Source organism: Alligator mississippiensis, chromosome 4, assembly GCF_030867095.1.
Source record: "Alligator mississippiensis isolate rAllMis1 chromosome 4, rAllMis1, whole genome shotgun sequence".
Lineage (NCBI taxonomy): Eukaryota > Metazoa > Chordata > Crocodylia > Alligatoridae > Alligator > Alligator mississippiensis.
The window spans coordinates 5,987,816-6,001,763 of record NC_081827.1 but is presented as its reverse complement, the minus strand read 5'-3'; the positions used below and the strand labels follow the sequence as shown (position 1 = coordinate 6,001,763).

Here is a 13,948-nt window from a genome sequence, read left to right as displayed (position 1 = left end):
TATTTGACCCTGAGGTAAACTTAGTTTTAAAATCTGGTGTTGAAAAGTTGAACGTTCAGACAGGTAGGATATTCATAGACTCATAAAAGTTTGAGGCTGGAAGGGACCTCACGAGATCATCAGGTCCAGCCCCCCTGCTCGCTCGGGGGTCGTTTAACTATTCCTAGAATCAAAATCCTCATTAAGAGCAACACATCTTAAGCATATTCATAAAATAGGCAACTTTTTCCACTCAGTTCTGGCTGGCGTTCTCAGCTGGGCTGTAACAGGGCTAACTTTACCTAAATGGGTTTGAGGAGGAAAACCTAACAAAAGGTACCTGCGTATGGCGAGGTTCGTGTCTCTTGTCGGGCGTTAGCATCACAAAAGTCTAAGAAACCAGGTTTTTAGCAGATAAATCGCACATTTGAGACGGCAGGGGATCATTTTAGATAGCCAGTTTCACTAGGCTATAAAACGTTTGGCCATGCCAAGATCCTCCCTATGCTGCAGTGACTGACTTGTGTTTCAGAACTTGCTGAAGAAAGGCGGCCACACTGAGATCGAACCGGTGAACTTCTGCAAGCTAAAACACCGGGAGACGGACCGGCTGATCGTCATTATTAGGAACGAGGACATATCTTTGCATGTTCATAAAGTAGGTTCAGAAACGCATTCCTTGCGCCAAGACTGGCAGGCCCGTTTCCAAATACCACAAAGTGCTTACTTTGCCCCTATTCCAGAAGTAATTGTCACCGTTTGCATGTGTATTGCTCTTGGATTTTGCAGTTTAAAGCTAACAAATGCTTGGCTCAGGGGTTGTTTATAAAAGAAACCCAGCAGGAGTGTAGTCGGGGCCGAGCTTCATTTCTCCTCTTCCATCCTGGATTGCTGAATAGCTAATGACATGCAGGCGTCACGGCAGAGGCAGGACACTTCAGTTGGGTTCACCTGGTTTAACAGCATCGCAGCACCTCGTCCAAGCCTGCACATCAAGGCAGCTTGAGTCGGATCCTGGGCTTCAGGCCCTTTGCTCCTATCTGCAGGCTCTGAGTGCTCTCTGCAAACTAGCAAAGCCACATTGGGCACTTCAGAGAGGTCTCTGTGCTGGATGCATGTTGGAAGAGCTGCTTCCTGCAATGAGACTCCTCTAGGAGATATTCCTCAGCCAGGAGAAGCCTCTGGGAGTCGTGCAGAAGCTCTGTCCTCCATCCTTTCAGTGTCACCTATTAGCCTGCTCCATGCTAAGCCGTGGCCAGGGACTGAGTATTGAAATTACACCTTTCCTGCCTCCATGTCCAGCACCGGTCTGTCTCTGTTAATCTATAGGTGGGCAAGCTTCTTTGGGTAGATGTGATATCCTTTATTAGATCGACAAAGCAACTCTACAAAGTCGGTCTAATAAAAGATATCACATCTACCCAAAGAAGCTTGCCTGCCTGCGTCCTCAGACCAACACGGCTACAACCAAAAACCATATTAATCTATGGCAGGGGTGGGCAAAATGCAGCCCGGGGGTCGGATGTGGCCTGCCAGGTCGTTCTATCCAGCCTGCGGGGCCCCTAAAACATTTAGAAAATTAATATTTATCTGCCCCTGGCTGCCTGTCATCTGGCCTTCGATGGCTTGCCAAAACTCAGTGAGTGGCCCTCCACCCGAAATAATTGCTCGCACCTGATCTATGGGTTTCAGCCCCAGCTCGAGTTCAATTGACCCCACGAACCACCTTGATTACTGGCCCTGGGCTCACGGAGCTAAGCCCACAGTGGGCTCGGGGACCTTGCGTACCAGTTAGGCATGTATCCCCCTCAGTTTAGAGGAGCCCTCCACCCTGCTGTCTCCTAGCCCTAAGGGCACCCAACAGTCCAAGGTCGGAGCGTTCCTCGAGGCTGTGGGCGCCTCAGCCCCTACTGCAGCATGCATTTATTTATGTGAAGCAGAAGAGCCCCAGCAAGTTTGCAGAATACTTGGTGGCTCCCGGGCAGTCTGGGTTCAAGTCCCTGCTCCCGATCGGATCGCTCAGGAGGGACTTTGAACACAGTCTCCCAGGTTCCAGCTGAGTGCCCTAGGTATGGGCCGTATCCGTAACAAGACACAGAGATGCTATTGCCATTGGTCTGTCAGAAAGGGGGCAGATGCCTGTACTTGGGAAGATCAGTTCATAAGCTTGCTGGACACTCAAAACCAAGGACTTAATGCTGATATTGGGTTTATGGCACATCATAACCTACCTGATCCCTGAATTCTCCCCGCCCATGAAAGATGAGAATGACCCTCCACCCTTTCAATAGGCCTTGATCTCCCAACAAACGGCTGCTTTTCTTCTGCTAAGTGTTTGTCTGCTGCCCCTGAGGATTTCGCTCCCTTTTATTACAAACGACGATGCTGTGCTGGCTCTTGCTGCTCCGACCTGATGAGGAATGCCTTGCATTCAAAAGCCTGACTCCCTCTATCCCAGCCATGAACTTGTTCCAATAAGAGAGACACCCCCCACAAGCAATCCTTGCCTCCCCATAATTTCTGGACCATCACGGCTGCAACATCACTGTAACACTGCTGTGTCCAGGAGAGAGGTCACAGCTCAGAGCCCTGAGTGGGGCTAGCAAGTTGGTGCAGCCTGGATCTAGGCATCCAACTGCTTTTGGGGTCTCCCTTCCTTCAGCATCTCCCACTCAGCTTGGTGGCATCCACGAGTCCCTTCCTCAGGGCCCTCACTCCTCAGTGCCTGACTCAGGGCAGTGGATTCCTCCAAGTGCCTCATCTCCCCACAGTAAGAGGCTCTTTGGGGGTCACTTAATTATCTAGAGCTAGAGGGGACTGGACTCTGGAGACCTGAGGGGAAAGGACTAAAGCAAGGGACGGTGGTTGAGACCCCAAGACCTCGCATCTCCTGGAAGAGGAAGGAACGAGTCTTCTAGCAGTGGGTGTGAACTCTCACTTGCTAGGAAGCATGTGTAGGGCATGAAGGATGTGTTTGCCTCTCACAGATCCCTTCCTTGCTGCGGCTAAAGCACTGCCCAAACGTGACCTTTGCGGGAGTGGATGGCACGGAGGACGTCACGGACCACACCTACCAGGACCTGTTTCACATGGGCGGCTTCGTGGTCTCAGACGAGGAGGTATTAGAAACGGTCACTTTAGGTGAGTTCCACGTTTCCAGCCCCTGCTCCTCCTTTCTTACACGTGGACACGGCTCATTCGTTCCAGGAGGGTAACTTGGAGAGCAGCTGCAGAAACGACGGCCTCAGTTGAATACAGAAGACGGCAAAAATATGGGGACGTGCATATGGCTCTAGAGGGCTTTCACTTGGCCAAACTGAACCTGAGCTGGATTCAGCTAGCAGCCTAGGAAAACGCTACCGATATTTTTAACCTCTTGAACCATCGCTGAAAATAAGGGGGGGGATCTGCTATGTTTTAGGCCTCTGGGTGGCTCGTTAAAATCAAGATCACTTATATCTTGTACGTAGCGCTGTCTGACGTATCGTCCCATTTCATAAGTCTATACCGGCCCAGTGCAGGGCTAGAGGGTGCCATACTGAGATGTGTGACGTACACAACTTCCTCTGAATAGTAGTATAGCCAGCTTTGTGTGGCATGGGGCACGTGCCAATAAACTCTGCCTCTCAGATGAGCTGGCTGATGCATGTACAGTGCCTCGCTATGCTGTCTATGCTACTTCCAGCTTGGAAAGCCAGACATACAGAACTGGTGTGAAACATCCCAGTATAGCAGCCCCCAACACTATCCTCAAGCTCTGTGGACGTGCCCAGAAGCAGCCCCTGATTCTCAGGCTCTGCGTTGGGAGGTTTTGTTCTTGCCTGAACACAGTGGATGCTCTTTCCACAGGTCAACTGAAAGAAATGGTTAAAGCGCTGGAGAAGCTGAATGGTACCGGGCGGTGGCGATGGCTTCTTCACTACAAAGAAAGTAAAAAGCTAAAAGAAGATGTAAGGTAATCGCATCACAGGCCCCCTGGTTTCCCAGTCACATTCATGGGAAGTCCAGGCTAGAGGCCTGGAAACCATGACATGCAAGGAAAGGTTGAAAGAAGTGGGGTTTGTTAGTCTGGAGGAGAGAAGACTACCGGGGGGGGGATGGAAAGCAGCCTTCCAACATGGAAAGGGTTTTTCCAAAAGAACGGGAATTGACTTATCTCCATGCCTCGGGGATAGGAAGGAAGCAAAGGGCTTGAATGGCAACAGAAAGGGGCTGAGGTTGGGTATTAGGAAGAATATTCTGAGAGGATGGCTAAGCACGGGGACCGATTAACTAGAAAGGATGGGAAATCTCCGTCACGGGATGGTGTGAAGTGCAAGTTAAATGAATACTTTGGCCAGGGGGAATCCAGCATGAGCAGGAGGTTGATGAGATGATCTCTTGAGGTCTGTCCCAGCCCCTTTTCTCTGTGATTTAAGCTCCAGCCCTTCTGCTTGTCTTCTATCTATTGCCTAAGCAATCCAACAGGGTCTTCAGTTTGGTCTGGTATGGACAGGTAGGGATTGCTATGTAGTGGAGACAGTCATCAAGGCCACATGGTCTGTTCACATTACTTTTTGTTCACTCAGGTTTTTTTTCCCTGAGAAGCATTTGTTTCTATCAGTTCGTGCTGGAAACTTTAAAATCAGAAATGGCAGAGAAGCAAATAGATATATATTTTTTTTAAAACCCTGCCTGATACAGATCAGCAAAACCCAAAAGATTCAGAGCCAGACCCACGGTGCACTTTTCCAGTCCTGTTGTGATGTTACAACAGGAGACCTGAGATGGAGGCCTCAGACCCACCCTGGGAACCACTGAGCAGTGGTTGATTTTAGGGTTGTTTTATCAAACTTCCTAAGAGGTCTTTTGGCTTGGAGCGGGTTGGTTGGTTGGTTGGTTGGTGTGTGGGGTGCAGCGGGAATGGATATAATCACATTAGTGCAGGTTAAAAAAAGCCTAAGAAACATGAGCAGGGGAAGGAGAAAAATCCCTGGGAAAGAGCCAGGTGTGGAAGAAAAGCCTCATGATGGCTGTGTCGGATCCGCGGCGTGGCACCATGACTCGCGGTTTAAACCTGTCTCTGTTCCAACAGGATGGATTCGAATGCTCATAAAAAGAACTTGATCCTGAAGTCCTGCCAGGGGGTGAATATCGTGGAAGTCCTTCACTACCACCAGTGCGACTCCAAGTCGTCCACCAAATCAGAGTATCTCAAGTGCTTGCTGAACTTGCAGGTGCAGCACATCAGTGCCAGGTTTGCGGTGTATCTCACAGGTAAGAAATCTGCTCGGGGATGTTGGTGCAGTGTCTGCTGCTGCGTGCTTAACCTCAAGACTGAGCCAGGCCATGTGCTTATTCTGAGCACGCACTATGCCCACTCGATCTCAACATTAGCTAACGAAATAGCTAGCCTTATTTTGCACCTTATTAAGGCTCTCCCCTTTTTCTCAAAACCACTTAGGTCCCCCTATTAGCAGCCTCGAACTGAACAGGTTCTAGTTGGTTTGGGGCCTTTGAAGCCTTGAAATTAATGGCTGCTAGTCAGTGAGCAATGAGCACCTGTTAGGGGAGGAAGCGGGGTGGAAGGGTTCAGGTTAGGAGTGAGAGGCCATGCTGAGGAAATAGGGTCATACAGAGGGAATGGGGTCAGAATTGGGGTCATGATGAGGAAAAGTTTGGGAAGCACTGATTTACATGCGCAGACACTTACTGCACAGTAAATTGGTCTACTCCGCAGTTAATTTACCACCTGCAAATGCAGGTAGCAGATGAACTGCGGAGTAGTTACTGCACAGTAAGGCACATGTAGACAGCCGACCTGGAGCAGATTTGCTCCTGGGCAGCAGGGAGTGGGAGGTTGCTGCCGGGGCAGGGGGACACTGTCCTAGCACAGGCTCTACCACCAGAGCCCACCCCAGTAGCAGGTAGCTCCTGGGGGCAGGGAGCAATCTCTCAGCCCCCACTCTGACCACAGAGCTGAGGCTGGGAGCTGTCTGCTGCCAGGGCAGGGGGACATTGTCCCAGCCCAGGCTCTGCCATCAAAGCCCACCCTGGCAGCAGGGAGTAGTCTCCTGTCCCTGTGCTCCCTGCTAGCCACTGGGCTAGCACCCAGGGGGAGCCTGGAGCTCCCCCTAACTGCTGCAGGTGGGCAGAGCAGGGTGGAAGTTGCCGTCTCTATGTTGCTCCCAAACGCCTGCACATGTAGACGCCTGCCCAGGATAGGTTTACTCTGCAGTAAATTACTGCAGAGTAAACCCATCTAGCAGCATTTGTGTAGGCACACCCACTTCCACCAATAATGCACTGGTCTCGCCAATTAAACAGAGTGCAGTTATGTTATGAAGTAAGGACCCTGCCACACATTCAAATTAAAGCTGGCTAGAAACGAGCTATGAAGTTGTTACACATTTTCAAGCACTACCTTTGTCACCGGTCTGCTCTTCTTATAGCAGGACCGACATTTTTATGGCATGATAATTACTTTGCACATATGGCCGGTCTAAATTATTGTGCAATTACCCAGTTAGTTGTGTGATAACGACTGCACCGGTGGCTGGTCTCACTCTGCACATGTGGCTGGTCTTATTGCGCGATTAACCATGTAAGACGTGGCAGGGGCCCAAAGGATTCTGAGTCGTTTGGTGGTTTAGGTGCTCAGCCCGCGTTGATCACAGAGTAGGCGATAGGCTAACTGTCAGGACTGGTGTTGTGCAGTGTGGCTCCACAAATGACACCCTTACCCACAGCACGTATAAGAGCAATAGGCTGTTGGTTGTACGGTACCATCCTTATGCCCCAGTCAATGCAGGTGGGCCACTGTGTTGGGTGCTTTACTGTCTTCAAATGGCTGATGGCCTATGGAAGATGACAGCCAGTGGGAAGGAAGCATACCACGAGGTGGGGGCAGCCTGCATGCGTTTGCAGTGGCTCTGGGCTCTCTTCTGAACTTTCTCCTGCAATAACACACCCATGCGGACATGCATGTAGAGCAAGGGCTTCAGTTAACACAAAGCTTCTGAAGGAGGCAAACTGTGGGCCTGAAAGTGTCTGCTAGGGGCCGGGAACAGCCCTTCTGTTTTATCCCCAGCTACGTTACTGTTGGACTTCTCCACCCTAAGTCTCCCAACCTCCCTGCCCTGCGACTTGCCTGTGTCCAGTAATTATGGAGCTGAGACGATGCCTGCCTTGCAGAGGCCTCTCTGACCTGTAACAACCTTCAAGACCCTTGAGGTTCTCCTGTTCTAACTTCACCAGCCATTCACCAGAGCAGAGTAGAAGATAGATGGGGGCTCTGAAACAGCCTCGCCTCCAACCTTTTGCACAGCATCCGGTCACACGTGCCCCGAGATAAGCGCACGCTGAGGCATTAGAGCTCTGAGCCCTGCACACATGCTGCCCTTCATAGCTGGGAAGGTGGAGCACAGGGTTCGCGCCCAGCGCCCAGCTGCGAGTCTGTAGCTGGAAGACGAAGAGGGCCCAAGCCAGAAGCCACGGCTCTGCTTCTCAACAGTGGCCTAGAAAACGGCGAGTTTCCCCTTCCCCGGGACGGGTGATTGTGTGTTTGACAGGCAGGTTTCATTATCGCTCGCCAGAGTGCGGTAGCAGTGTTGCAGCCGTGATGGTCCAGGCCACGATTAGCTTGGTCTTATCTTTTATAGGCAGAGCAGTTGGTCCAACAAAAGGTATCGCCGTAACAGGGTGAGTAGAAATCATAGAGAAGTCAGGCTGGGAAGTGACCTCTAGAGGTGATCTAGTCCAACCCCCCTGCATGAGGCAGGATGACTTGTCTAGCTGGCAACTTCCTTGGCGTTTCAAGATCCATCCATGTATTTTCTTTGTTGTATGATTGGTTGCTCAGTGGTTATTCCCAAAGCATGCTCCATCAACCTGCTGGCACCCATGAATCCCAGTGCCCTTGGAGGTGGACGCGTCCACCCAACACATGGATCGCTCGCCTGGGTAGATCTGTAGCAATGCCCACTTACCGGAGGTTTTTCTCTAAGGAAAAAAAGAGCAGACTCATTTTATCACACGCGTTTTCACCGCTCAACCTTTTTTTCCACTCACAGATAAGCCTAGCGTCAGCAGAGAGGTCTTTGAAAGCAAAGGGATCCTCGTGGTGGATGTGAACACCTTCATCGGCACCGTGCAGAAGGTGGCCGCCCCCTTTAAAAAAAGCTACTGGTAAGGAGGGATTCCTGGTACCGGAGGGCTTATGTGGGTGAGCACTTCCAAGGAGCGTGCCCATGCCCGCGCTGGGGGTGCTGACCTGCAGAAGCAGCAGATCAGCTAGTAGAGCCGTTAATGGGAGACTTGTAAATCATGGAGGGGACGTGCCCATATTCTCACGCGTGAGGCAGCAGAGTCCTAGCGCTGCCTGCGGGAACTCTTCTGGGGGCTCGTTACACCCTTCGAGCTTGTGATTCAGTTCTTTCCCTCCCTCGTTGCTGGAGCTTGCATGCTCAGCATTTCCACCTGGTGCCCGGAGACTGGGAACTACAGCTGTATCTCGAGCCTTCAGGGATGTCCTCTCCAAGCTCTGGAGCGTCCCGGGATGCCACTTGCTGCTGCCTGTTGCCTTAGCACCTGGCGGCAAAGGCTTGTGAGCCACAGCCACCAGGGAGTTAGACTGGAGGAGGCCCTGTGCTACAGCTGTAGCACCCTGCCAGGAGCTGGGAGAGGGGAGCAGCAGGTGCTCAGCTCGTGCCCGTTCCCTGCCGGGCTGGTCGCTGGGTCAGGTGCCCGCTGTCCCCAGGGCAGTGCCATGTTTTGAGCGACGTGTGCAAGGCACAGAGCTACCTCCTGCTGGCAGATCACTCATCTGTCTGAGATCCCCGGCCTGCACCTGCCACTGCCTCGGCTCCAGCTCCCTCCTCCCCTCTCCCCATGCCTCCCTCCTGCTTAACAAGGGCACAAGCTGTCTGAGGGTTGGCAAGGGAAGAAGCAGGTCTGACAGACCAAGCAGCCAGACATCTGTGTTACCCTTTGCTGTCCTTGTCCGTTCACTGATCAGCTGAAACAAGGCAGGAGAACGTGGCGGCGTCCTGCTGATTAAACTGAGGCCCGGCCCTCTGTGTTAGGCAGAACAGTGTCGGAAGGATGTTAGCAGATCCTGCCTTGACAGCAGGCAGCTACTCCATGCTGGGCCTGAGTCCCTTCCTCGCTGCCTTGCACTGGGATGAGCGAGCTCCTCCTCAGCCACCCTCCCCTGGGCAGAGAAGCAAAGGGAAGGTGTAAGAGAAGGGCAGTGAAGCCCCACAGCTGTGCCTGAGCCCGGCACTAGGTCCTTTGCAAGCTGATGCTGTGTCCTGGGAAGGGCAGAGGAGACCTTCATTTGCAAGGGCAAATAGCTTCCTGGTGCGAGTGAGGGCAAGGACAGCTAAGGGTAGGGCAGGCACCCCTTCGTGGCGCAGCCCTGGGGACCTTTTCTGAAAAGCTCAGGAACCCAGCTGTGGACACAGCAAGAGCCCAACTCTCCTGGCGCTACGCAGGTGCCCGAGTTCAGCCCAAAAAACCCCAAAGCCTTGCTAGACTTATTCATCTGCCCTTAAGCCGGGATGGTCCAAGCCAGCACTGCTCACCCCATGCCTCTGAGCTAAGCGTCAGGCTTCAGCCGGTCACTTGGTATTGTGCCACGGCGGCGGCATCACGCAAACTCCATCCCCAAGACAAGCACCCGTGCCGGCAGCCTGCCCCGCATCCACACCTTGCTGGACTGTCGTGGGTTTTTCTTGGACCGGAGAATGCTTGCGCAGTTCGCCTCCAGGGTTGTGTTTGGTGGTGGCTCACACCGACTGCTCGTGTCTCTGAGCCGGTCCCAAGTTTCACTGCAGTAGTCATCATAGAAGTAGGCTGGAAGGGACCTCCAGGGGTCACATCTAGCCCAACCTCCTGCCCGAGACAGGATTGTCCTTATCCAACCCATCCTACACCTGTTCCATCATCTGTTCTTTGTGCAATTACTGTCACTCCTAACACAACACGTCACACCCGGAGAACCACAGCAGCCAACGTCCTGCTTTCACGCAGCTGCATGCAGTGGGTTGACCCGCTCTCATCCCCGGTCCCAAGGGCTGTCTGGGCGACCTTACTGCCACGAGGACCTACTGCCAAGTAACGCTCGTTTTGTTCTAGGTGACAGAAGTCGAGCCCAGGCCTCACCGCCCCCAGCAAGGACGGAGAACAACGTGGAGCTCATTGCTATGCTTTTAAGCTTTTGAGATGGAAAGAACTTTATTCTTTCAGGTCCTGCAACTGCACAATAAACCCCCTGTGCAGAAAGAACAGGTGACTTCCCTTCCTTTTAGTTGAGTAGATTTTTAGACTGTATTTAAGGCTGGTCAGTCAGAAGCTTTCTTACGATGCTATCGGCCCCCAATCCTGGGTTGCTTAGAGAGGTATTTTAACATATGCAATGTTTTAAATTATTTTATTTTCCAAAGGGGAGTGTTTGTTAACTGAATCAAGACCAGAGGAAGCAAAACGATTTACTTGACAGCTGGGAGCAATGCCGGTCCATCCCAGCAAACAGTTTCTATACCTGGGCGCTCATGTACATATGTACACAACATGCATGTTGTATGAGCGGGGGGGAGGGGAGGGGAGGGACAGGGGGAGGTTGTACATTTTAGATGGCTGTTGAGGATTACTGCTCTGGCAGTCGGTCTGCGACAGCCCAATCGACACTACAGATCAAGTTGCTGCAGTCATTTTTTTTTTAATGGTACCGTCACACTATTGGAACTCCTTTATTTTCCACCGTACGGAAATCTTGTAAATAGGACAACCGGATGCCGAAACCAAGAGCACATATTTATGGCCTTCCACAAAGCCGCCGGATTGAAAGGCCCATTCAGCACTAAAGCAACGTTTGTAAGATACGTTCCCGATGTATTTGGAAGATGTTTTTGTAACTAATCTTTCTTTTTTTTTTTAATAAAAGTGAACAAGGAATGCAGCTGTGTACAGGACACCTTTGTACAGAGTTTGACTAATAAAACAGGAAAATGACACCTCTCTCCTAGACCGTGCCTGTCTTCATTTAGGGTTTTCTTGACCGAGAAGGACAGAGGCTGCGGTAGAGACGAGCGAAGTGTTTTGCCCGCACACCGGAGTTCAGGAATCCTGCGTTCTGCCTCCCGAGACCTTCCTTTGGTTTAGGAAGAAATGGCTCGGGGGGTTTAAGGGCTCTGCTTAGGTTAGGATCATGCTGAGCAGAGACTTGAATCCAGGAGACGACCTGAGCCACAAAGGCCTTTGGCTAGTTCAGGCTACAAACGTCACTTGCTGCTGGTGACGCCCCAGACATTTTTTTGTGAGCTTGAGAAATTTTTCGGTGAAGCTTTCAATTGGCACGTGGATGTCTATGACTGGTGCTGGTGTTTGAGCCAACCAGTCATTTTCTGACCGCTGTCTTGCTAAACACCCGTCACCATTTTGAAGTGAGGAGCGATCCATAAGGTATTAGTTCCTGTCACAGGCCCTCTCGTCTACATCTCTTGAACAAAAAATACTGTGATAGTTGCCTACTAGGTGGTAACCCAGTTTGACCCCAGCTCTCAGTAGGTGCAAGAGCAATGACCTGACTGACCCCTGCAGCAGAAACTAGAGCACTTGTACCATGTGCGATGGCATTCAGGTCCTTAATGTGCCCCTCAACTTCTGCACCACCTGTGCTCTCACCTGGTTTCCCTCTCACCTGATGGGAGTAACTCAACCAGCTCCAAAAGGCTGAATTATGGTTTACACGACTCCCAGTTCACAATAAGAAAAATGCAAACAGTTGCTTGCACATGCAAGGAGCGGTGGAAACGCTAAAGAGCAGGACTGACCAAAGATGTTTTAGGGGGAGGAGCCCACCTTGTCATCTTAGAAGCAATCAACTTTGCACAGGGAAGATCCTTTTCCAGAAGCTGAAAGAGTCCAAGTCTATTTCTCCTCCCAGCACAAAGACACAGAAGCTGTTCATTTACCTTCCTGTGGAGACGGTGCCTGAGAAGGTGTCACCTCTCCCCTCTGCTTCCCCAAAAGGGACAAGTGGCTTAATACTGAAGGCTCGTGGGCAGGAGACCTGGCACCTGAAGAGACAGCAGGGTTACAACAATGCATTTCAAGTCAAGTGAGCACAACTTGCAACACAAAAGTAAAAAACTCAGGCTCGCAGAGTTGGTCTCCCACAACAGCCAGCCCTACAAAAACTCTCCCTTTGTTTCACCGCCCTTTCCAATGGCATAAAAAGCTGAAGTTTTAGAAGAGGGTATGGTAAAGTACATTCTTCTCACGGCTTAAATCGCCACCTGGCAGCAAGCTCTCCCAAAGGTTACCAGCACGAAAACCAGTAGACCCAGACAAGGAACTAAGACTTTAGAGTACTCTTTGTGCCAATGGCAATTAATAGATGTATTTGAAAAATGCCGTTCAGGGACCAAGGGCCTGCCCAGAACCAGTATCAAGTGTTTAATGGAGTTGAAGAACACTGTCCTTGTCTGCATGTTTGAATTGGTGGCAATGCATCAGAGAGGCTCCCAAGTAGGCTCTTACCTCAAGAAAAAGGACCTTCCTACCTCTTAACCCATCAGCAGCTGCTAATTGTAGTAGGCCTTCAGAAGGGCTCTGATCTTTAAAGCTCTGCTAGTATTGAGTCAGCTACTAGGATCAAGGCATTTAATTCCCCCCCAGCCCTGCACTGTGCTGGTACTAACCAGTGCTAGCTCACCTGATGGGACAAGCCAAAGATGAAAATCAACTGCCTAGGTTACAAGAAGCCAGGCTGACCTGCCCTTGATAATAACAGGTGTAACAACAGAAACATTTCCAAGTGAAAGGCGTTTAGAAATACCCTCGTGCTATTCCTGGTTGGAACGGATAAAAACGCTGCCAATTCCTCCAGCAAGAGCCCAGGGGTGCTAGGGCAGGTTGTGGCAAGTTGTAGGTCCTCACATGGTGGGGTGGGGGGAGTCTGGAGATGTCTAGGGCTCCCAAATGCCCTGCATCTCTCCTCCCCTTTGCAGGGGAGAGGAGAGGGGACTAGAACTGGCTCCGGCATCAGCAGAGCACTTGAAACCCAGCTCCTGCGCGGTGCCCATGTGCCCGTAACCAAGTGCTCAGAGCAGTGCTTGGTTTAAAGAGGTGCTCTGGTGGAGGGTCTCGGGCCCTTTCAAACAGCACATGCATCCGCTCCTTAGTTTGGGTGTCCCGATTTCTTTCAGAAGCTACTACAAGTACCCCCGGCAGGGGCTCTGCTCCTCTTGCGGAAACCACGCTCCGTGCACAGGTCACCTGCCTGCTGCTTCTGGCCGACAGCTCGGCCGTGCTGGAGATTCAGCGTTTAACTAACAGTTGTATTTGGACTCGAGTCGCATTCAGGCCAAGACAAAAGCCAGCTTTGCACAGGACAGAGGGGAGGGCTAGCAGCCTATGTCAAGTCTCAGCACTCCCCCTCCTGGCTGAGTTGGGCTCCAGCTGGGGCAGCTGTCTGCTGTACTGTCACTGCTGGCATTTTGGAGGGGGTAAGAGCTCTCTAGTGGAGCTCCTACCTCAGAAACACTCCTGAGAACAAGAGGGTATGCTACCATCTAGAAATGGACCGCCAGAAGTAGCTTACAGAGAGGCCTGCAAGACGCTAGGCAGTCAGATCCCTTACCCAACATCCAGCTGGACTGTTTTTTTACACTTTCAAACCAAGATGCTGCACTGCTTGCAGGTCTACACACCAGGCAAGGGAGACTCAGAGCTCAAATCAGTCCTGGCATGGCCACAGGGAGAGCTGTGCTCAGACCTGGCCACCAGCACAGCTTTACCCTTCCCCATTAGTGGCTGTAACAGCATGCAAGGGCATGCGAGCCAGGGCCAGGTGCGATTCAGCATAGCAGCGCTCGGTCCTCACCCCTACCTCAGCAGGGAGGCCGATGAGTACTTGCCAGTAAAATGCAGACTTCCTTTAGAAACAGCTGTAGCAGAAAGAAAAAAAAAAAATACGCCAAGGAAG

The 13,948-nt window shown here is 51.5% G+C and overlaps 1 protein-coding gene across 3 annotated transcripts in view; it reads left to right on the top strand.

The window, feature by feature from the left end:
- Positions 1-10,978, top strand: part of TASOR2 (transcription activation suppressor family member 2) — a 67,687-nt gene extending 56,709 nt beyond the window's left edge. For 2 of the 3 annotated variants that reach the window (XM_059725725.1, XM_059725723.1), the window contains exons 19-24: positions 512-637; positions 2,967-3,120; positions 3,829-3,934; positions 5,054-5,235; positions 8,031-8,145; positions 10,096-10,978. In XM_059725725.1, the coding sequence (XP_059581708.1) occupies positions 512-637; positions 2,967-3,120; positions 3,829-3,934; positions 5,054-5,235; positions 8,031-8,145; positions 10,096-10,099 (687 nt within the window). In that variant the 3' untranslated portion in view covers positions 10,100-10,978. Of the gene's footprint in view, positions 1-511; positions 638-2,966; positions 3,121-3,828; positions 3,935-5,053; positions 5,236-8,030; positions 8,150-10,095 lie in introns of those variants that run through there. The other variant, XM_059725724.1, reaches the window with a different exon arrangement.
- Positions 10,979-13,948: the final 2,970 nt, after the last annotated feature.